Here is a 25,000-nt window from a genome sequence, read left to right on the forward strand (position 1 = left end):
TGACGATACTGTAATGGTTGAGAGCACAGTTTGAGAACAGATCAGTCGAAAATTTTTAGCGAGACGCAGGAAAGAAAAGCCTGAGGATGCTGATAATGATGTGAAAAATCTACGACTCAGATACGGGTTGTTTAGCAGTTGAAAATCAGGGAAATTAATAAACAGTGAAACTCCCACCACAACTAGTTTTTCTGTAATTGAATGTAGGGCATTCACGAGTTGCCAAAGGGAGATGAAGACTTGCACACAAAATGTTCAGTGACCGAGCCATTGGAGGAACACTCACTCCTTCCATGGCCCGGCTTTTTCGTCGCAGTTTTTTTAGTAATTCTTATGGGAAAACTGAACTTGGGATAAACTTGAATATTGAAATCTTTGCTCTTGAGATTTGCTCATGATGGCACAACTCAAACGCTTTTCTTGTTTTGCGCTGTTTTGTGAATGCATTAATGATAACTGATCAGCAGATCTAGAACGTTTTTCTCACATCATGTTTTTTATGTTGGTCCCCGTTCCGATAGACAACATATAGAATACAAGTGGTAAAAATGAAGTAAAGTCGAAGCTATAAACACTTTCCTTCCCATTTTACTATCAATTCGGATTCAGAGCAACTGATGATGTAATTATTAAATACGACCCTTGTGTTATAGACAGAGCGCTCACATTCCCCCAGTATACGTATGTCTTGAGTGCGATTTTTGTGTGCGTTGAGTTTTAAGTCCAGCCGTCTACTCATGATCGCACGAGGTTGTTCTTCCGCTTAAAAATAATACTGAGTTCATATGATCCGCTTTGATTTGATCCACAGTTTCCCCATTTTGCATAAGTGACTTGTGCTCAGTTTCTACAATGAACCGATTATTACCATTATTGTTCAGGACGCAAAGAAGGAATCAAGTTAAATCTTCTCATCCCATTTGAAGACTTTTTCGGAACAAAATCATTTTTTCAAATCAGAACGTCTATTTTAATTAATGAATGAGATGGATATATTTTTATTTTCTACCGACTTTTAGCTTCGACGATTCTTGTATACTTTTTGAGAAAGTACTTCCTTTGTCGTGGAAAATTTCGCATTTTTTTACCGCGCACCACTTTTTATTGCCTTCTCGATTTGTTTTGTTGAGAGAGAGGAAAAAATTAACTATTTTTAAAGTAAAATAAAGATCCTGTTGTATTTTATTAGCACAAATCTCTTTCCCCTCAAATATTAATTTTGTTTATTCTCTTGAAATCTGACTATCGAAAGCTGTGCTAGTTACAGCGTCAAAAATATCATAAAAAGAGCCACACTTGTCTTTGGAGAGGCAGGAGGTGATTCAAAGTTTGCATTAAGTACGCTAGTATGCTTACAATAACGTCATTGCGATTTTCAAAATGAATCAGTGTTTCCGTCGAAAATTTGAAATTGAGATGATTTACAATAAGAAATCCTCGCAGGATAAAGTTTCCGAGATTTGAGAAGACACTCAAGGATTTGTCGTTCATAGAAATGAAATGTGGCAGCAGAGTGGATTTTATGGTGTGTTGATAAACCTTCCTACCGCGATAATCTGAGCCGATAACCAACTATGACTCGATCTTCCGAAAACGAATTATGCGGGTATATGCATAGTTTTTACTCTCTGTAATGCTAGGATCAAGCCCTTTGATTCGATCATTAGAAATCGCTTATATTGATCTGCGTTTTCACCTAGCGGCTCTTTCCAACGATTGGCGTGATCTTGTCTCTCGGGTTGCAATTTGGTTTGTGGCCGGTCAATTGCTTAAGTTTCATTGCTCGCCTGTTGATTTTACAGGTTTTGTGCATCCATTATCTTTCTTTACTGATGAATTAAGTAAATGACATATGTCTTGGGCAGAAAAGCGGTTTTTGTTGAATACATTTATCTCATGTTGCTACGTACGTATATCTATTTACTTTGTAGTGATTTGGAAATTTAATTTTAAGGCAGAAGGTAAAGCGAATTAACAACCCATTATCCGTCAGTCAAAAGTTCGGAAAAATATTTACTCTCAAAAGTTAGGCTATGTAAAGCATTGCGTTGTATGTTTGTCACTCAAATGCGGATAATTGCACAGTGAACCATTGGAACGCAAGAATTTTTCTTCTTGTTCTTAATTCCTTTTACGACACTTACAAGGTCTATGATGGGGGGAAGCCATACAAAATTCTACAGCCTTGCCCTTGTATTAAAAAAAATGTCTACAGCTAAACTGACCGAGGACAAAACCTTTTTTAATTGCGGAAATGTGAGAAAATTAATTGCAAAGCAGACTGCCTCAAACGATGGTAAATCGAAAGGGAAAAGCCCCGAAATACCCGCATTAAAATATGAGTGGACAAACTAAGCCCCCATGTGAGTCTGAGAATGGAACCCGAGTCACAGTGGTCGAGAACGAATTCTCTCATCAAAGCACCAACCCTGCACTCCCGTAACAATTGGAAAAAAGAAAAGTAAACATAAAGTTAACACGAACCTGACTGAACTACATCTCCCAAATCTATTAGACACGAGACAACTTCCACTGATACCAAACTGAGATGCGAAGCTTCATCGCCGACTTCAGATATCTCTTCCATTCCTTTTGTTCTTTGTCGTTGTACATCGTCTACTTCTTGCATAATTCTTGCGAAGGTCGAGTCGATGGAGATTTCGTAATAAACAATGAATATTTGGGTCTTTGAATCGTAACGTTTTAAGCCATAGTCAACCTGGTTGAAAATGTCCCTTAACTTGTCAATAATGAATATTTCGTTTTCAATTTGAAGACGCATTCGCGTTTTACACCTTCAGTTCTTTTCTTGATCATATTTTCATCCAGGGAAACCTTCAAAATTGGCATCCAAGGCCTCCAAAAAGGGCACAAAAGCGAGAAAACTAAAGAACTTCAATTGGAACTAAAAATTATTCATAAACACGAGCAGGTTAGAATTTCGTGCCTCTTTGGATACGTCGAAGGACCATTTATACTCGTTATAGAGTGATAAAGACTGTGTGAATAGCAGTTTTGTAGGTGTCTCCTTTTCAGTTAACTTTCATTAAAAAAAGCGCTAAGATGTTTCAATCAGAAAGACGTATAGTTTTTTCGAGCGTGTCGCAATCGGATTTTAACATTTTAAGATGTCCAACATGAATATCAGTTCATTCTCATTTGTGAGCGAACGTATTTCCGACTGCCGAAGGTAATTGCTACTTTTCGGCGAAGAGAATCAAAACCAAGAATGTGAAATACCCTTCGTTGTTTTCTATTTTAGACGTATTTAGTGGTAACGAAAAGACGGTGAAACCCGCGACGGAAAATTTTACGAGCGGCGAAGAGTACTTATCACAATTCTTCTCGCGGCATGGCGACACACTCGCACGCGTGCAATTCCCGCCAATATTGCTGTACTCTCTCGTCAATGCTGCCCATCCACCGAGGATCATCCACAAAGAAAGCGCGCCAACTCAGTGTGGAATTAGCTTTTTTAAATACAAGCCAAAATTTCATTGTTTTGCAGTTGACAAGTAAACGTAAAATTGCGAAAAGCTATTAATTCATACAACTTTGTTTTGACTCAGACGTAACAATTTATGCAATGATGACGTATTACTTGCTAGGGTCTTAAGTCCTAAAAAGAGAATATGAAGTCATGAAAAAAGTCAAAAGCCTACAACTCTCATTCTTCGTCCATGGTAACTTAAGATAAAATCACTTTTTCATCACAAAGACCACTTGTATGAATTATCGCTCTCAAATGTCAAAAGTCATATAGAAAGCAAGCTTCTGGGACTGTGACTATTTCTACATTGCAAAGACTAAACGAAGATTAAATGACAGAAAAACTGAACACTTTAACACAAGCGGTGAAAGATCACCATTCAGCTATCGCCGACCATATCACAACGACTGGACACAACATCAAATGGGACAATTTTGATATTGCATCGGGAAAAACATGTTAGCGTTGTAAAATAAAAGAAGCATTGTATGTCCAGGAGCTAAAACCCTCTATGAATTCAAACGTTAAAAACTGAGGAGTTGTTACTATATTAGTAACAATCAACAAGTGTCAATGCTTTCTTGCTATTTTAAGATCGTTTTTGATACAGTACCTACAATGTAGATCTGTGGGATATTTCATGTAACTTACATGATGTAAGATATTCGGGATAGTTGACATGAAGGGTAAATGGAGAGCGTGCGGATATTCGATGAGTTTAGTTCAAACGTCCACTGAATTCTACAACTGGCAACGAGGATGCTTTTTAGGGTGTAAATAACGTTCGTGACAGAAAATGAATTTGAGAGATTTGGATATTGGGGGAATTCGACCATTTCATGCCAATAGTGATCCGAGTAGTTTGGGCACTGAGTGGAAGCGATGGCTTCATAGTTTTGAACTGTACTTGGGGGAAAAAGGTTTCATTATTATTCCCGACAAAGATAATAACAAAGTGCAAAGGTGATCATTGCTTCTTCATTGCGTTGGACCAGATATACAAGATATCTATAATGTTCTGCGTGATACAGGGAGTGCAAAAGAGTATCAGAATGACGATCATGCGTTAACTCTACACTTTGTTGCATGATCACACAAGTGAACACTCCACACGAGCCACATTTATTCAGAGAAATGGTGCAAGGGGAAGATGAAGCAATTGACAAGTTTGCAGTACGACTGCAGCGGAAAGCATAGAAGTTCGATTGTGGAAATCAAATGGAAGCTTGGATCCAGGATCAAATTATCTCAAAGTGTCGTTCCAATGAGTTACGGCGTAAACGTCTGGAAAACGGCGAGACACTCACACTTCAATACTCACAAGAAATTACCCGGAATTATGAGGAAGTCAAAAGGTCGACCTAGAGTGTGAGTCTACCAAGGGGATCAGTAAATCGAGTCAATGATAGAATGCCTGGACGGAATGGTCGAGATGATGCACCGCAAGGAGGGGTCGAGTGTTATCATTGTGGTAGGCGTGGTCATTTTGCCAGAGATCCCCAGTGTCCGGCCAGGGAAAAAACGTGCTCCAAATGTTCTCAGCCGGGGCAGTTTTCAAATTTAAGCAAAATCAAATTTACAAAAGTTTCGAGTAGATCCCGGGTTCGGTACATGCAGCCTCAAGATTTTCAGGAGGAAGAAGACGACTATGTCTTTGCATTCATTGGAGGGAGGATCACAGTATACATTAGGGGTATCCCAGTGAAAATGATCATTGATTCTGGAGCTGGTGCAAATGTCATTAGTACAGCATTGTGGGAGCTATTGAAGAAGGAACATATTGCGTGTCACGAAAGGATGCAAAGAAGCTTCATGCTTATGGTGCAGTTACACCTCTTGAAGTCATAGGAACGTTTATAGAAAATCTGACAGTAGGCAGCAAATGTGTTTCAGCTGAATTTACCGTTACCAAAGGGCAAAAAGAACCTTTACTAGGAAGCAAATCAGCCATTGAGCTGGGAGTCCTAAAATTACAAGGCCCGTTGAATCTTGTGGTAGATTACAGTGGGATAGCCGCAAGATACAAGGATATATTTACAGGAATAGGAAAGTTCAAGGACTTTCAACTGAAATTTCATATCGATCAGCAGATCCAGCCAGTTGCACAGCCTTTAGCCTGCATTTAGCTTAAAGGAAAAGATCGAGAGAAAACGTGACGCATGATTAAAGGTAGACATCATTGAGAAGGTTGATGGCTTAACTCCGTGGGATTTTGAGGTTGTACCTAAGCCAAATCATGTAAGGTTATGTATGGACCTGTCAGAAGTTTCATGTGTATCTGTATGGGTTGGATTTTGAACTGTGGACGGACCACAAACCTGTGGAGTTCATTTACTCAGCGCGGTCTAGGCCCTCAGCGAGAATTGGGCGACGGGTGTTGCAGTTACAACCATATTCATTCTCTGTGAAGTATTTGCCAGGGTCAATGAACAATGAAGATACGTTGACACGCCTCACGAAGACTGAAAAACCACAGCCTAGGAATGTAGCAGAAGAATACATCAGATTCGTAGCCAACACAGCAGTGCCACGAGCGATGACTACAGAAAAAATAGAAGAAGAGTCTGCAGTAGATAAAGAATTGAAAGATGTAAGACAGATCATTAATTAAGACGGGAAATTGGGAGACTCCCATCTGTGCACAGAACAAACCAATCCGAGAAGAGCTTCGTCTTTTTGGGAACATTGTACTTCCAGGAACCAGAGTTAATGAACCTATTGTAAGAGGCTACGTGTAAAAGCAATTGAATTAGCCCATGAAGGACACCAAGGGATGGCAAAAATGAAGCAACGCTTGCCGATAAAGGGTCTGGTGGCCAGGTTTTGATAAAGAAGCTGAAGCATTTGCAGAACATGCCATGGGTGTCAAGTTGTGAGTGGACCAAGCAATCCCGTACCTCTTCACCTGAGTGACTGAATTGCCTCAAAGACCTTGGCAAGACATTTCAATTGATTTCATGGGTTCAGTGCCATCAGGAGACTGTCTTTGCAGTGACTGACTATCACATTAGATATGAGAAAGTTAGCATCTCAAACAAAAACACAGCAGATGTGGCCATCAGTGGTCTAGAGAGAATTTTTCTACTCAGGTTTTGCCTTAGACATTTACAAGTGAAAATGGTCCTCATTTCGTGGCAGAGACTTTTCAAACATTCTTAAAGGACAATGGCATTAAGCATAGAAAGATCGCTCCATTGTGTCCACAGGTAAATAGGGAGATCGAGCGTCAGAACCCGCCTCTCTTTAATTAACTTGATTCAACTCTCCGCAGTTCAAATGTATAATGTTTTTCATATATATTAACTTTCGTCATTTATACAATTGCTTAAATTGGCCAGATAAGAGCGGGGATCACTTTTCTCTTTCGTTAATAATCCGCTCTTCAAACGCGCATTTTATCTCGACTAAACTCGGAGGCTCTGCGTGACGGCGCCAAAAATTGTCTTGTAGTGCACTGGAAAACAGTTTCAGGTTGTTAACACGATGAGAACAAAGTCGAGAAGGAACGCGCCAGAAACTGAGCTTGCCTTAAACCATGTATACTGATTTTTGTCTACTACAAATTTAGCACGATCAAAGAATCTCACCCGAATCTCTTGTAAGGCCATCCCCTTTTTTTCTACCGTTTAGCGTCGTCCGACCGACCCAAATTTTTGGCATTTTCCGAAAAAAAAAAAAAAAAAAGGTAACCACGTTTTTAAGCCATTTTTATGTCGCATAGGAGTTTCGGTGGTTGATCTTTTTTCCCACGCTGTCTTAATTTTACATCCATCAACGTTTCCGCCATTTTGGGTTCACGTCTTGTTGTTTTCCACAGCTATGATGCTGGGGTACCAGGCCTCCGATTCCGGGAACGCTTATGATTTTTTTCGGTTTTTTTTTTCAATCCGACCGAGCGACCGACCCAATATCAGGAAAGGCATTCGACAGTAAACGAAAAAAAAAAAAAATTGGGGATGGCCTAAAAGCCAGTCCTACATTTTTCTGTGACTGATTTTCATTTTGTTAAACCCAATTTTATTAAACATGTCTTGTTTGTGTGAATGGGGTACAATAGGTCTACTAACAAATTGTTTATTGTCGTAATTTGCTCACATTGCCATCGTAAGGAAGGCCACCGGTGTTGTTATCCTCCGCTGCAAAACAATTATACGGAAGTGACATCAGTTTACTTTTTCTGTCTGATATTCTGTGGAACAAAAAAAAAGGAAAACATTGTGATCCAAATAGACTTTTCGCATCATCTCATTTGCAATGGTTGCAATAATTTCAATTTCCCGAAGTTTTTGTCCCCTTTGAGAGTATAGGTGTACAGAAATATCTTTTGCAACTTTCATTTCATGTGATTCCGAAATTCAATTATAAGATATTTATTTCCCAGAGGAAATAAATGGATTTATGCTGAATGTAATATGATTAATTAGTTATTTCTCATGTTGCAATTTAGGCATTCCTGTCATCCGGGAATTTTGTACGTCCGTACCAACGGTAGTCCGTAATCCGTAGTCGGTGTATCTTAAAATCCCTATTCTCTCTCTCTAACAATGAAAGAGTACGATGTTTTCGACAAGAAGTCTTTCGTTTTATAGATTAGATAGACCGCAAAAGTTTACTTTCAGCCTGAAACCTATCACCACTTCAGGTATAATTCACATTGATCGAGGGGTAAAAGGTAGACCAAAGCTCCTAAAACACAAATTGAACAATGTGAACTTGTGCAACATCAATGCACGTGCGGTGCGTTTGTTTGGTTAGGTGTCGCATACGTGCAGTAGGAAACGGACACCACTTCTGTCTGACGTAATCGAAGGCCTCTGCGGAGCTCTTAATCTGGGGTAGCAACGCGCATGCACCGTCTATTTTAAGATTTTTTTTTCAAGAAGTCTGATTCTCAAAAGAGCTCTAGTCAAACTCCTTACGTATTAAATCATGATTCTTTGCACTAGGAAAAACGATAAATAGTGGTTTCGGTAATTATACGAGCACATGAGAACTATCCCTTTGATGATTTCTCTAAATCCTTTTTGGCTTTGCTTACGTTGCACAAACATATCGATTCCTTGCTTCTGAAGCACTGAAACGACACTAAAGCAAGGCTGTTTCAGTCGAGAAAGAGACGATCGTTTAATTAACTGAGGTGCGATAGAGCTGCTAAGAAGCACTCAGTCAAAGACAAGAAATACAAAACGTCATACCTGAGACTACCTGTGAGTTTTTTTTTGTTTCCTTAATTTGCGTACCTTCTTAATATAACAAGTCACCGTGGAAGATCCGGTGCTGATGAACAACTCAGATGAGTGAGTTGGGTTCAGCCTTTCCTAGCATTAAAATAGATCGGTACGGAGTTCAATGGACTTCGGACAAGAAACACTCTTGAGTTCCGCCCTAGAAACCAACCCGACGCCGGTGAACAACTCATGAAAGTCAGTTAGGTTCAGTCATTTATCCCATGGCATAAAAATAGATCAGTATGACGGAACAAGTATGGACTTCGGACAAGAAATGATTCAAAACAAGTTTACGCTCTTGACACCGAAGTAGATGTACAGTCGAAGCTCTCACTGCGACCACTCTCGTAAGCGACCCGCTCTAGTTACGACCACCATTGTAAAACACCTTGAACTCTCTAATTGAAAGCTCTCGTAAGCGACCGCGACCACCTTTGGGATTACCCAACTGGACTTTTTCATTGTTTTAAGCTCTCCTAAGCGACGACTCAGAGTCTAATTTATGTATGTCAACACTTTAATGAAAACACAACCCAATGCACTGAGAATTTGAAAGAATGTGACAGACCTGCACGGTTTCCCTTTAGTGAGTTTGTAGTTACAAGAGACCTTTAGAAACGAATTTTCGAGCAATACCGCGAAAAGCGAACCTCGGGAAATCACATGATCTTGTCCTTGCCGTCACGTTTGCAGTCTGCTGCTCGAGTTTCAACTTTAAGGCACCGTTCTTACGGTAAGTGATTTACGGCAGCGTTTTATAGCCAGAGATCAATCAGACCTCCCGTTTGACCATATTAGACATGTTTTTACATCTGTTTGCTATCTATTGGGAACAGTTTTGAAGATCAAATATAAGTTTTGGGAGAACTGATTGATTTGAGAGCGTTTGTAGCAATGAAAAATCCAAGATGGCGGCGCCGATGTGCATAACAGGAACGGCTTGCTAAAGTTCAAAATCGATCTAACCTCTAACGGCAAACGGCTAACCGCGAACTGCGGTTTGAGGTTTGCGGTATATCCGGAAAACCTCGGTGCTAAAGGTGTCTACAGATACTTATGAAACTTTACTTTCATGAGCATGTGCTTCAGCGATTTACCCCTCTTGTATCTTCTACAATGAGGTTTCTTGAAAATTTCTGCCAGCTTTAGCTGGTTTTCAATAAAACTCGAGCTGCGCGTCAGTATTGCTTGAATCTTTGACACCGCTGGGTTGTACGTCAGTATTGCTTGAAGATTTGACACTGCTGGGTTGTATGTTGTGACAAAAGGTACAAATTTTCTCGCTGGTTTTGGAGTTTTGTTTAAGAACCGACTGCTTATGGTAGCCTCGCTCTTCAAGGCGGGCATTGAAAGTTCTGGCTGGGAATGTTTTCAAAGGATATTTTGGCAGATGTGAGCGAGAATAAAGAAATTCCCGTTATCTTCAGTACCATCAATAAGAAGTTAAAAATCCTAGAGACTTTCGCTGAAAGATCTCGTCAGCGACCATCCTCTATTGTTTATTATTTTGGTCGCTTACGAGAGCCCATTTTCGTAAGTGACAAGCTCTAGTAGCGACCACTTTTGCTAATTCCCTGGGTGATCACTTAAGAGAGCCTCGACTGAATTACGAAAAACAAAGGGAAATACCAAACTTTACCCCTACCGTGCTCTGTGTGCATCTATTTCATAACAGCCATATGCCTTAGGTAGTGAAAAATGAACCAAAACCCTCAATTTGGCGAACCCTAGGCCTAACTAGGCCTAAGGCTGGTTTTTAGGCCTAGGGTTAGCCAAATTGAGGGTTTTGGGTTACTTTCGTCGTTTTCGAGTCTTGCGGGTCTTTGTTTCCAAGACAAACCTTTTTTTCCCGCTGCTCTTAGAGTTTTAGAGGTCTTTGTTTTTAAGACGCCTGAAAAAAGGCGAGCAGCGAAAAATAAAAAACAAAAACAGAAAAAAAAATTCGAGTGGGCGGCGAAAGAAAAAGTAAGCTGCCGGAAAAATGAGCGGCGATAAAAATAGGGAGTGGCAGAAGGAAAACTAGCGGCGGACAAAATCAAGATTAAAAAAGAAGAGAAGAGACATTTGTTTCTTACGGAAAAGGAGAGAAGAAATAGAGCACCGTAACATATCAATTTTAATTTCAAATTCTAATTCTTAAACTACATCAAATCTTAAATATTTCTCATTTCTCCAAATTTTACTCCTTTTTTGAGAAAAACTATCCAAAATATATCTAAAAATCACCAAAAAATTTACAAAACACCCTAAAACATTGATTTGTGTTTTGAGCATAGAGTTATGTATTACTTGAAATGCGAGCTAGATATTGCCACTAAACCAATCTTAAGGACGTTCGCGCGAAAAGTTTCTAACATTGATTTTTTCTGCAAATTTTATCATTGAAAGATGATGAGTTAGTGATGTCAGAAATGTAAAAAAATATGGGGGTCACCGATTACGTTTTGGAGAGAACTTACCCGGAAGAACACCCTAAATCTGAAAAAATCCGGCTTCTTTAGCGAATAAGGCCACAGTGTCTGTAAGCCCAAAAATATTGCAACTACATCTTTGAAGTGAAATGTTCTCTACCAAACTTTGTGTAAGTGGACCCATCAAGTAAATTTAGTTAACTGTTGAGGTTCCCTAAAAAACAAGTTTGCATTTAGCGACCATAGTTTCATGCGCCTTGCAGCCGCAAAATGGCAGGATTCCATGTCCCGAGGACAGAAATCTTGAATTTTTTTTAACTTCCCACATTGATTTTTTTATTAAGTTTGGACAATGTGGAGATAATTTTAAATGAAATCTGTTTCTGAAGAGAAAAGTAGGGGTCACCGAACATCCAAGATCGGTAAATCCAAGCACGCTATAGCCATGGCCATCTACCCTATCATTGTTCATTTTAGAACTTAGCGCCCGCGCTCGATGCATGACGTGGCATGTGAATTTGCGTACGCTGTAAGGATGCGCAGTAGCAATGGGCGCGAACGTCCTTAAGCGAAGTGAAAACTGCTTTCAGGTGTACCCCCGCCTTAAGCTACATATTGAAAAGCTGTAAGAAGATGAAATTCTTTTGAATTTCATTCTTTGAATTTCTTTGAAATGCGAAATGACAAATCTTGATTGTACCCCAAAATCAAGGAACGTCACCTACTTAAGGACGTTCGCGCTAATTGTTTGTGTGCAACGTTACTGCCCAGGTAACGCGACTGTAATATGTCACGCATTACTTCGAGCATCAGTGAAGTTGAGGTTTCGCAAAAACCGTGGACGATAAGTCTTGCACAGCGTTGGATGAGAGAAAATCGTGATCAGTTAAAATTGATTAAAAAATATTTATGAAAGTCAAGTAGACTACTGCACGACTGATATTCGCGTTGTTTTATCAGTCGTGTACTAGTCTACTTGACTTTCATAAATATTTTTCAAGCATTACTTAAAATAACATGGCGACAAAAACGCCGGGGAAAAAATTCCAGGACGGCAATAGAATGGTACATTTATTTCCGAATCATCATGAAACGTTAAAGAGAAGTGAGCGGGAGGATGGAAAAGCTCAGCCGGAAAAGATAGTTGATGGAATAGTGGCTGAAAGTTTGGAAAACTCGAGGACGAACCGTTGCGTAAATTTAATGGGGCTGTTTTTTTGTAAATGTTTTTATTACCCTACGAACTCAAGTTCAAACTGAATGCATGTGCATGTTTTTGAAGTTCCTTTCCTTTGCTTTCGTGAAAATAGAGCAGTATTTTAGTCCTCGTCCACTTGAATAGTGCGGACCTGCGTGGAAACAACCAGCGATTAAATTTTACAAAAACCACACTCCAGGAGATGAGCATGACGGCAATGGAGAGATATTATACAAAACACCAACCACATGAAGATGACGCCAGCTTAAAACTTCGTTGCTATGCTCGAGAATTTTTTTTTTTTTCGGTAAAAAGCTTTCATCCCTTCAACGATAGATCCTCTCTTTGGTTCCAGTCCTTCCCCGACAGGTCACGCAAAAGCTGACTCGCTGAGCTCCACATTTTAAAACCACATTTTTATTATATTTACTTACGAAACGAAACATAGCCACTGTTCCACGATGGTCGTCACGCAACGTTGTCATTTGCTTGTTCTCAATGTTGTCGTGATTTTTATCGTGAAGTTGGATTCGATCCCTTGAGGTCCGAATAGAATTGGCTGACAAGTTCCCGTGCAACTCTAAACTTTACTACAAACCGTTTGTAGCAAAGTCAGACAACAACATTGACAACAACACGAACAAACAAGCAAATGAGAACGTTGCATGACTGCGTGACGACCGTCGTAGAACGGTGAGATGATTCTGTTTTTAACGAGTAAACATTACAATGCGATTTAAAGTGTGGAGCTCAGCGAGTCTTCAGTATCTCTGGCAGTTGGAGTATATAAACTCCAATTTCAGCAATTTCGGAAAATCTCTTAATTTAAAAAAAAACAAACTCCGATGTTCGGAAAGATGAAGTCAGGTGCTCGCAAAAACCAACTTCGATTTTAAAACACAAACAAAATCCGATTTAGAAAAAAAAAACCAAAACACACACAAAATAAAAAATAAAAAACACTAAGATGCCCTTTAAGAACTTTCATAGCTTCCGTAAGTTCCTTAACTTTTTTGACTAATTTCCACCATAAATGAAGGACAGATGCCGGTCATTCGAAAACAACAGTACAGGAGAATAACGACAGAAATTGAAACAAAAAAAAAAATGGTAAAAAAACACACCCCGACTTCGACCCCGACTTCGACCCCTACACATTGTTAAAAAAATGTAGAGAAACATACACAGAAAGGCAAAATAATAAGAAATATACTTAGAGAAAACCTTGATTTGTAGTCCGGGTTTTTATTCAGCAGAATGTTAATACAATCAAAAACAGCCGCAAAAAACGAAAGTCGTCATTACATGTATCCAAAACTCTACGTTTAAATGATTTATGAGGTCCCTTTAAAGAGCTTTTGTTGGACTGAAGGTAAGATTTGTTATCTAAGCTTGAGGTTTAGGAACTTCCTCGACAAACATCCGGGACACTGCACCCCAACCTGTGTTGGCATTAGCATTTCCATATCCAGGACAATTGTCAACCCAGAATCCCACGCGCACCCTTCCCTTGTGAATGTTGTTGCAGTGCCCTTCAATATGGCGAACGTGATAAGTAGGCGGAGATTTTGATGCGAGTAAGTACACATTACCATCAATAGGGAGGGGAGCCGAGCATTCAGTACCGTTGAAAGTGAAGTACCAGCGTTTACAGCAACCCGTACAGCCTTCAACTCCAAGAGTACCAGTCCAGGCCACATGAAGAGCTGTATCAGGGAGGTTCTTGGTGAACACGCAATCCTATATATTAAATACGTGTTGAATACATTAAAATAAAAGATAAGGACTACTCTAACGTTATCGAGAAGTAATTTCTGACATTTGAGAAAGCGGGAATTGAGAATTTCTTTAGTTCTAATTTTCAGTCTTTTGAACATTACCAAAACTACCAACAATTTCTTTAGACAATTAATGGAGCAAAGGAATGCCACATTAATGATCACAGATTTAATACGGGAGTCCTGCATCTTTAAGTCCCTTGTCCCAGGACAAACCCTTTTACTAGCACGAATGGTTTTCAGTTCTAATTCTTGGGAAAATGTTCATGTGAAATGTCATAGGTTCTTGTGATCAATTAAACTTCTAAGTTTTTGGGATTTTCCAGTTGGTCTCTCTCCGGTTCTTGAAGTTCATGGTTTGTTAGCCCTCAGCCTCTTGGCGAAGTTGGAGACGAGCGGCTGTAGAAGGCCTAAATAAAATAAACGACCCTAATGTAATGAAGTCCTAATTGCAACAACATTTTGCCCTAAATGTAATAAACTCTTAAAGTGCCCTTGTGACCAAAAAATCTATTCTTATTTTTCTTCCGAACACTAAGCGACCAAAGATTCAAGCCTTGATTTGAAAAAGATGTCTGTTTATTTTAACTGGAATTTTTCTTTTTCATGGTCTTCCATTACTAACTTTAAGATCGATGGATCGAGGAGAAAACGACGTCAAAGGCTCACTAGTTTAAGAATGCAATGCGCGTGTACGCCGCAGAATTAATATGCAGCACAGGAGTTTTCTTGGGCTTTCAGGTTTTTAAACTCGCGTTTTGCATATAAAACAAGCTGCATTCACACGCTGAAAGTTTAAGCCAATGAGCCTTTGACGTCACTTTTCCCTGGATCCATCCCTCTGAGGTCCAATCGCGGTCAGTTTTGAACTTGAGAACGATAGTAAACAAATTTGCCAGAAAGAGTATAATCAATGAATAATTACATAACGTATTTTTCAAATTGTCAAAGACAAAACAAACGAGTATATTTTCCAACAACAGAGATCAAAATTATGCCACCCGTATTTCTGGCGACACGAGCCGCGAAAGGGGACAAAATCATTACGAAATACCCGATATTTTATTAGTCCAAGAACGGTAGCTGCGCTTTATTCATTTCACATATATTTTTTATTCGGCTGGCCAGCTTTGTAGTATTCCTCTGTAGCTTTTTGTCGCTTATTTCTTTCCCACTCGTCACTTCAAGCGAAATAAAAACATAAACAAAGGCGCCCAAAGCATCTCAGTAGACAAAGAGTCTTTAATACTATAAGGTCTAATGTTACCCTTAAGAGTTTATTACATATCGGGCAAAATGTTATTACATTTAGGACTTCATTACATTTAGGGTCGTTTATTGCATTTAGGCCTTCTACAAGCAGCGAGGCCACGGACAGTGAGACTCGCAGCAGACACGCTCGCATCGCCTAAGCGAGAAGAAAGAGAGTAGTGCTTGAATGCGAAAGCCAAACACTAGAGCCTGCTCGCAGACTAATGGTTTGTGTATTTTTTTGCTCAGCTCACCTTAATCAGGCCGTTACCTCTGCCATCGTTAATGTTATTCCAGGCGCACTCCTTCCAGTTCTTAAAAGGCATCACACCTGGAGCTACAGTTGCCCCGGTCTCTCCTCGCTCTCCTTTTTGACCGGGAGGACCCTGGACACCAGCCGCTCCAGTTCGTCCCTGATCCCCTCTTGGTCCGTCGCGGCCGTCCCGTCCATCGCGGCCTGGGAGTCCTGGGGATCCAGGCTTGCCGTGCATGCCGGGAAAACCACAACGGCAAATCGACGAGAGTTGCTGGTTCGGAAAGCAAACAAAACTCACTGATATCTTTATCTATCTGTTGATTGATTCCCATTAAAATTATGAGTTTATGAGCTTGACGTTATTGCTGAAGAAACTTTTCCATATAGGTATAAAAAATTCTACAGATTCAAACATGTTTAGGAGGAATTTACTTTAAATTACCCTTTTCCTCAAAAAGCACTCGCCTGTCAACTCTTTATTCTCTATTTTCACGTTCCCCATAACACACTTTGTATGCCCCAAATGCTCCTGGGAATATGCAAAATTTGGGGAGCAAACAAAGTGCATTATGGGGAATGTGATTAGATGCACGCGAATTTCAATAAGCGTCACGAAGTGCCCCCTTGATTTTTTTCCCCCAACTTCAACATCACTCTTGTCTCGGAATACAGATAATTAACGTCACAAAGTTTCCCCCCCCCCCCCCCCCCTCTCCCCCGCAAATGCTGCTTCTCAAGGAAAGATAAACTGCTTCGTTTACCCTGACCCAAAAATAACGCTATCTTTATTGCTAGAAATAAAGCGGTTTTCAATTGGGTTTCGTAAAGCCAAAACCAAAGTAATTACTTTCGCCAGTCAAAAAAGGCGAAGACAACCCGGTAAACCAATCAAAACTCGGGGAAATTACAATTAACCGACACAAAGCGCAGGAAAATGTGCACGCGCCAGCCACAATTGGTTTTGGTTTCACTTCTGATTGGTTGAGAAAGTGGCGCGAGAACGTTGAACCAATCAGTGAGTGAAGTAATGCAAGACCAAAGCAAATTCGCTAATTACTTTCGACACTGCTTGGACGATGGATATCAAACTGCTTGGACTTAAAGGGACGCTTGCCGATGGATATCAAATTTAAATTGGGCTCCCTGTGCATCTCATTACTTGCATTTCTGGGGCTCGTTTCTCGAAACTCCCGAAAATTTACGGGCCATTTTCGGGTGTCACAATTCCCTTTGTATCTCAAGAACGGAGAGGATTTAAGTCGTCAAACTTCACAGTTATTTTTCTTTGTTACTCGGGCCCCGTAGGGGCTCGAGTTATAAAAGACGTTAGATTTCAGTTTTTTTTTTTTCCTGTGCAGCAAAATGCACAATAGAAAGACGTGGCCGTGTTTGATTGGGCAATGCACAATAGAAAGCACGTGGCGGTGTTTTGATTGGGTAATGCACAATAGAAGCCACGTGGCGCTGTTTACTTTGGTTATTTAAAGCAAATCACGTAATCCAAGATCATGAAGGGCTCTGTGATGCGTTGTTTGGATTACTGAAGATCGGCATTGCGTTGGCTTAATCGATTTCTTCTTGGGGCGCTCAAAGCACATACAAAGAAAGGCATACGCTTTTCGCGGTAGACCCACACTAAGAGATGTCAAGCGTCAGCTTCGAAACGGGTCGTTCCGCGAACTGAATGAAACAAGAATATACTCGAATGTAACTGAAATGGACGCAACTATTGAAAATGATACAATTCAAAACACTAATTCTTTAATAAGCAGCGGGTACCTTATTGAGAACTTCTCTAAAGATGACAGCGACAAAGAAAATAACTCCACAAACAAATGCACGCTATATTGGAATCTTCTGAGAACAAAGTAAAAACATTTGCACAGCGAACAAATGGCCTCACGCTTGTACCATTTTCACCGGGAACAAATAGCCTCCCGCTGAGTGTACCATTGACTACAGAGATAAGTTTTTTGTCTATTACGTTTTTTTCTTTTTCATTGTTAAACAGTTTGTTTCTTGTAATGGTCTAGCTTATATCCTTTGTTCAAATAGCCATATTAGCGATCGTGTTCACTGCCATCTTGTGTGTATAGTTCTGTTCTAGTTTCACAAGATTTGATGTCATCAGTGGAAAATGTGATCAGCTCTTTAGAAAATAACTTTGATGTAGTTTGAAAGGCTGTACAGTTATTTGATTGTCAATGATAATCAAGACTTCATTCCGAAGGAGAAATACAGGTCTCGATAAGCAAAAGTTGTTTACTTTTGTTTTGATTTGCGTGAGCATCGACATAGACGTGCCCGAGAACCAAGCAGAATTACAGAGAAATGGCTGAGACGTCTATTTTATAACAGCAGGAAAAGGATGAAACTTGCAGGAACGTATTTGGGTTACAACGTACCGAGGTCATCTACATTTCATCATATTACTAGCAAGGGAGATCACTTCCTTGTAAACACAACAAAAATATCTACCTCAGGTATGTGTTTAAATCTAAGCACGTGGTACAGTGTATGTACCACTTTTCCAAAAAGCGTGGATGAACAGGTAAATGCAGACTGAAACTTAAATTTATGCAGAAATCAGGAATACCCGGTATGATTTGTAAAAGAATGTTTTGTTTTCTCAGAAACGAAACGTATCCATTTTGAATTTAGGGTGAACTGTTTACACAGCGAGTTAGAGTGGCCAATCGAAACAGAGTGTGTAATTGGAAATCTAAACATCTACGAGATACAAAAACAAACTTGTGAACACGTAAACCTAAAATATTCCAAATCTTAATGCTGACAAACACAAAGGCGAAAGAAATGGATTATGCATAGGACGTTTTGAATATCTGAATGATTTTGGCTTAGATGAAAGCGATATATTGTTAAAAATTCCCAAGTTATCCGTTTTCGTGTTAATTAGTATTGCAAACAAGTCTTAGTAATAAATTGGATTAACGAGGAACCAGTGATTGTAAAGCTAGTAATTGCCATGGTTCGTATGTAACACGTAATCATGAGACGATTCACGGAAAACGGAATTTGAAATGTTATGCAGGGGTAAGTATTTGAAGGTAAAATAGGTATTTGTTGACTTTATTCTTCGATGTATTGTGCACATAAACGAGTATATGTTTTTCTCTTTAAATGAGATTTTACAGCCCTATCAGTAAAATACGTACGATTAATGATACGTGACCGTACTCGCGTTCTTTGTAGTCGGCCGTTCAAGGTCAAAAAATCAACGGTTTTGTTATAAATAAAACGAGGACATCAGATCTCAGATTATAACGTACACCTGCATTGGCCAAATCTGTTAAAGCCTCATTCATTATTGCTAAAGAGCACGTGTAATGCCTACCTGCTACATAGTAGAACCTGTGCAACTGGCTACTTTAATAGACAGAGTCTAGCTATAAAAGCCTAAGTCAGCCGTCCAAGGTTCACTTGGCAGTTTGTCTTCTATAGTAAACCAACTAGCTGTTTGCAATTTGTTAAAGTTTTCCCCCCTCCCTTCCTTTGGGGATGGGTTGGATATATCGCTTTGCCTGCATTAAAGGGGCTAGGTCACGCAATTTTAGGCAATTTCAGCATTGATCAAATGGTCATAGAATTAACTGAAATAACAAAATAACGGCTCAAAACTATAGAAGAACTCAAACAAAACACAGGAATTCAAAGCTAAGAAGGGACAAAGTGGGGAGGACTGAAGTGGATTGCATTTGGGTAACTTTGAAAAACGTTGGCCCACCTTTTCTCAAATTTATATCAGTTTATATCAAAATGTCATTTAAACAGCTGGAAAATCATTCTCAATTGTTATGTGGCCGTGATTTTGCAAATGAAAGACTCTTGCTCTGCCAATTTGACGTTTAGAGCTCATATCTAACAATTTTAATCAAAATTACCTAAAACAGCGTGACAAGCCCCTTTAAAATTGGGTCCTCTCCTGTACGGTGACTTCCACCAAGCTTGTTGGCTCTTTTGCCTTGGTACATCGCTCACTAATCAATACTCTTGTCCGATCCAGCACGTGCTGTTTACCACTCAGCTCGTAGTGCTGGGGAGATAAGTGAGGTTGTTCTACGTCACGCAATCTGGAAGTCGCATAGGCTAACCAGCCGCAAGGCAGTGTTCCCCTCAAAAAACGCCAATACGTCCGTTGTCTCGTTCTATTGCGCCTTGCGTTGTGCGTTTAAAAGCTAATTATGCATGTTGATACCAAGGAACACCGTTCAGAGAGTTTGAGTTCACATTTCTATCTTTATTTCTCGAGAGTTTCAATACACGAAGCGAAATAAGAATGACAGGCCAAGTGACCCACACTATAGTATTCCATTCCGGAAACGAAACACTGCTTTTTGTTTTTTGAAATAGTTTCTTGTTAAAAGTCTAGTCCACCGCATGGCATATTGCTGGTACCGGTAAGTTCAACCTTTGCATGGACATAACCTAGAAAAATCCTGGTTCACATCCTATTGATCCTAGTAAAACAACTGTCAAGGTGATGTTTTAGTTCATGGCTCAAATGCTGGTAGTGAATGTGCAACTATGTCACTATGTGCCCTTATATACCGGTAATCATAATTATGATAGGAAATTAATTACTTCCCCGTAATTATCAGTTGTAAATGTAGGAAATGATCTATACACTGCCTTATCAAGCTTGTCGAGACAAACATATTTCATGATAACAGAATTACCTGCAGAAGTCATAGCGTTCAACACAACTTTTCAGATTCAATACAGCCCAAGTCATACTGGTAATGTACTTGGAAGTTGCACAATAGATTTTGCTTACTGTATGTCTTTGATAGGTACTTTCCAAAATTTGGTCACAGAGAATTATAATTCTTTTATTTTTTTTCTCAATGCGTGAGTGGGCGGAATTCAACAAATCCTGCAATCTGATTGGTTCCGGGAGCGGGTGGAATTTTCTCATCCGGCCTGCTCACGGCAGGCGGAAACCTAGCCTTAATTGCATGAGCTTGTTTGATGACCTTAAATTTCCATTTTTTTTACACCGACTCCGTTTACATACAGAGGTTATTTTTCATTAGACAAGAGGTTTGGAAATGGAATTTCTCTTGAAACGTTCAGTTTGTAAGTCGATTTAATACTGCATTCACTATCAAGCGCGGTGCGAGTCAACAATTAAAACAAGTGATTTCAGAGAGGAAGGGGGAGAGGAAAAAAAAAAGTTATTTACCAGCAAAGGGTCGGTCTGTATAGCAAAAAACTGTGACATCGTTCTTGAAAAAGCAGCAATTTCAAGGCTTCGGTCACAGCTTTTCCCTATACGGACCTCCCAGCTGGCAAATAACATATTTATTTTGACAATTGGGTGCGTATTACTGCGAGTATTTAAATTACAACAGATGGTATATTTTAAATATTTGATTCTCGTGCTATGGATTCATTTGGCATGGCCCCCAGGAACTTTTGCACTTCTGGAAGTATTTTCAAGTGTCGAGATATAGTGCACATCTTCACGTGTCGCGCACGTGACAAAGTGACCTTTACGTGCACCACTGCACGAAAGTTTGGTCATCTTGGAAAGATGTTTTCACATCTCACCTTCGTTTCTCTTTAATTTTTTTCTGCAAGATGTTTCGACGAGTCATTTCGTTTCATCTTAAGCCGTTCAATTAGCGTTTCTTTCTCAAACACTGAGCAAGAATACCCATCGATCAGTAAAAAACAATGTCAGGCTTAGCCACTTTGGCATAAATACACTATTTTTACCTCGTTTCCATGGTCCAGTGGTCATTGTCACCACCTGTAATGAAGATAATCTGGGTCCGAGTATTCACTACATACACAGTCGAACATCATGAGAATCGCAATGTAAGACCGATGTGAGAAGGACAAACTTCTCTCTGTTCTTTTCTTTAGCGCTAAATTAACCATACACCACTCACTGTACTTTTGCAGGCCCGAGTATAGGCTACTTGTAGCCTCTTGTTATCTTGAAAACACGTTAAAAGATCGGCTCTCCAAAATAAGCGGCTAGCAGTTTCACAAATGGCTTTTCGGGCCCCTGGCTCGAGTTTTTCAAACGATGAATAGCGCTATCCACGGGATAAATCACTATCCAGCGGATAAACATTAGCAAAACCAATTGCAGTTATCCAATAGGTAATAATAACATGGGTGACGTTCAAATTACTCCTTAATTATGGCAGGAAAATTTCGGTATTAATTTTTAATTTCACATGTGAAATTACAATGTTGCACAAAACTTTTGCTACAGTGCTAAAATGGAATCTTATGAATGTAATTTGTCATCCATGATAGTAAAAGCTATAATCAAATGGTATACTCGGTAAATTAGGCCTAAAGGCTCGGGAAATTATTTGATTTTGGATAAAACGCTCGTGAAATTATTCCCTAATTTCACTCGCTCATAGGTAAAAAAAAGAGTCTTTTTATGTGTTCTAAAGGTCGAAAAAAATCGATTTTAGAAAAATATATAATAAAAAAAGCAAAAGGGAGATTAAATATTTCTCGGGTACAAAAACAAATACGATAACCTCACATCCTTGTTTTTCTAACGGGGTGGTCTTCCTCTGTCCAATCATATAAGGGGAACTATATTTTTCAAAAAATAATTTTAGCAAAAAAGTTTCTACGAAAGCCGAGGAGGGACTTCAGACTTCAGACTTGTCCAGATATTCTCGTTCGCATATACGGTGACTGTATAAAACCTAAAACGCTTAGTAACAGCAACCAACTTCCTGTATTTTGAAAGAAATGTTTATATTTGAAGTGTGGGTTATAAACGAAAGAGAGAAGTTATCCTCACACGTTTCTGGACATTGTCTCTTCTCATAGACACATGAAGTTTTCAAGTTCTCTTCAACTTGGATTCCAACTCATGCATGACCTCTGCGATGTAGGTAAAGTGCTCAACCAACTGAGCTAAGAGGCCAATCAGTTGGAAACAGGTCAATTCAGTGATGACTTCAAATATATACATTTCTTTCATCGAGTCCTTTCACGAGAACGCAAAGCCAGGGGCCCAACAAATTGACCTGCTGCCAACTGAGTGACTGTAGAGTATTGCACAGGCATTACAGAGATATCTTGGGTTCGAATACCCGTTGAAACCACCCAAATGTTTCAGAAGTCTGTAAGAGACGATTGCTTAATCAAGTTAAGATTCTAATCATCGCGGTTGTTAACGTCGAAGAGACAGGACGCAGCTCTTTACAACCTCTAATTTCATTGGATCCCTTTATGACCCAGCTCTATTGTTTTTAGGGTTAGGGTCCATCGTTGATTGGTTGCTTGGTTTGGTCCATTGTTTTCTGAGCCAATCCCGACAGCCGTTATAATTAATAGCTCCGTATTGACCCTAACAAAAAGAAAGCCTGAAAAATTCAGGCTTAAACGGGATTCGAACGCTGACCTTCTTTCGTTACTGCTCAAGTAACGTTAATAGCAGCAGCTAAAAGCGATGATCAGCACATGATCTTAACTTCATTCATCTCTCCGCAGTTCAAATGTGTATGTCTTTCACATTTATTAAGTTTCGTCATATATACAATTGCTTAAATTTTCCAGGTAAGAGCGAGAATCACTTCTTTCTTTCGTCTGTTTCCAGCACTTCAAACATGCATTTTATCTCGACTAAACCCGGAGGCTAGAGCGCTCTGCGTGACGTCGCCAAAAATGTTCTTGTAGTGCACTTTAAAACAGTTTCAGGTTGTTAACACCGCGAGAACATAGTCGAGGAGGAACGTATGATAAACTGAACTTGCCTTAAATAGCCTATCCGAACTATTCCTTATTTATTGGCTAGCTGTCAAAGAATGTCCACGCCCCATACTCCAGCTGAGAAACTTAATGTGGAATTTCATTAGCTATAACAGGCCTCGAGATAAAATGACACTATAATCATGTCATAATGCTTGCTTATATTTCATTAAAAATGGTTTATATTAGTTAATTGGCATATTTATTCACTTACCTTGTCATTGCAAGACGGGCCACCAGTAGTGTTATCCCCCGCTGCAAAAGAATTGTAAGGAATTGACATCAAAAGTAGCGTCAGCAAGATCCAAGACATTTTGATGAGGACAGAGGTTATTTCTTCTCTCTGATATTCTGTGGGAAAAGATGAAATTGAAGTAAGATCCAAATAGACTTTTCCCATCACCCGCAGCTGCAATGGTCGCCATAATCAAATATATGGAAGTATTCTCTAAATCATTTCATTTACCTTTTACGTAACTAAAACTTGCAATTGGCCAGCTTTCAGTTGGTTGAGGACATTTCAGTTGGCAAGTTTAGCAAAATCGCCCTGTCACGGGATTAAACCCCTTTCAAGGCCTGGATTTTTCAAGGAGGTTGCTTGCAACTGCTTAAGATTCTTATCTAGCGTTAATAAGGGGTTTAGTGTTTTCCCGAAAGTGCAATTTATTTATCCAAGGGTGCGCTGCACTCTGCATTTTACGCTTAGGCAGTGATGACCGTCAGTTGCGAGTTCAAGTTGCATCCCGAAAGAGTTCAATGAAATGATTTTGAGAATATATGAAATATTTGAACTGCGGAAGGAACATGAAATGAACGTTAGGAAGATCACCACAGTTAAATGAGAACCTGAAACAGTTGCAAGTAAGCTTGAAAAATCCAGGACTTGAACGGGATCTGATCCCGTGACCTAGGGACTGCGCTGCACGTGACTCTTCCAACTGAAATATGCTGCCAGCTGGGAACTAGTCAATGGGCCTTAATCACAAGGCGGCCATGTTAAATCCCGAGGGATTGAAAACTTTTGTTTTTCCCCACCGAAACTCGTTCCCAAACATTTCAACTCGAGACTCAGGGTCAATATGGTCAATATGGCCGCCGCGCGTATAAATTTGTTCCCCCAGCAACACTCCATCTTATCTACAAAGCCTTGATTCAGCCGCATTTTGACTATTGCAATGTGTTTGGGGAAGCTGTGGCGTAAAACTAGCAGACAAACTTCAAAAACTCCAAAATCGCGCAGCGCGAGCTCTAACTTTCTCAAGCTATGATGCAGATGCATCGCACCTATTCCAAAATTTAAACTGGAAAAATCTTAGTACTCAGCGTGATATCCAAAAAGCCTTAATGGTTTTTAAATCTCTTAATGGCCTTGCTCCTGAGTACCTAAGTTCGAAATTTATTTCTCGGTCTGACACTACTCCATACATTTTTCGAGATTCTGTAAACAAGTTAACTATTCCACAGCCACGCACAAATTATCTCCGTAATAGTTTTCGCTACAGTGGTGCTGTTCTGTGGAATAATCTTCCTGAAACATTAAGGCAAGCAGACTCTCTACGTGATTTTAAGTCTCTTTTACATAGTTATTATAATAGCAAGTAAGACACGGCATTCATGGAAAACAGGTTTTTGCTTT

At 39.7% G+C, this 25,000-nt stretch overlaps 2 protein-coding genes across 2 annotated transcripts in view; both read right to left on the reverse strand.

Annotated features, from left to right (window-relative positions):
- Positions 1-3,521, reverse strand: part of LOC137969991 (collagen triple helix repeat-containing protein 1-like) — an 8,530-nt gene extending 5,009 nt beyond the window's left edge. The window contains exon 1 of the mRNA XM_068816420.1: positions 2,485-3,521. The gene's annotated coding sequence lies outside the window, so the exon portion shown is untranslated. The remainder of the gene's footprint in view (positions 1-2,484) is intronic.
- A 10,038-nt stretch (positions 3,522-13,559) lies between these two features.
- LOC137970856 (collagen triple helix repeat-containing protein 1-like) overlaps positions 13,560-25,000 on the reverse strand; it is an 18,136-nt gene continuing 6,695 nt past the window's right edge. Inside the window, exons 2-4 of the mRNA XM_068817479.1 lie at positions 23,579-23,715; positions 15,611-15,883; positions 13,560-14,067 (exon numbers count right to left, since the gene is read on the reverse strand). Of these exons, the coding sequence (XP_068673580.1) occupies positions 13,714-14,067; positions 15,611-15,883; positions 23,579-23,677 (726 nt within the window). The 5' untranslated portion in view covers positions 23,678-23,715 and the 3' untranslated portion in view covers positions 13,560-13,713. The remainder of the gene's footprint in view (positions 14,068-15,610; positions 15,884-23,578; positions 23,716-25,000) is intronic.

This window comes from Montipora foliosa, chromosome 9, assembly GCF_036669935.1.
Source record: "Montipora foliosa isolate CH-2021 chromosome 9, ASM3666993v2, whole genome shotgun sequence".
NCBI lineage: Eukaryota > Metazoa > Cnidaria > Anthozoa > Scleractinia > Acroporidae > Montipora > Montipora foliosa.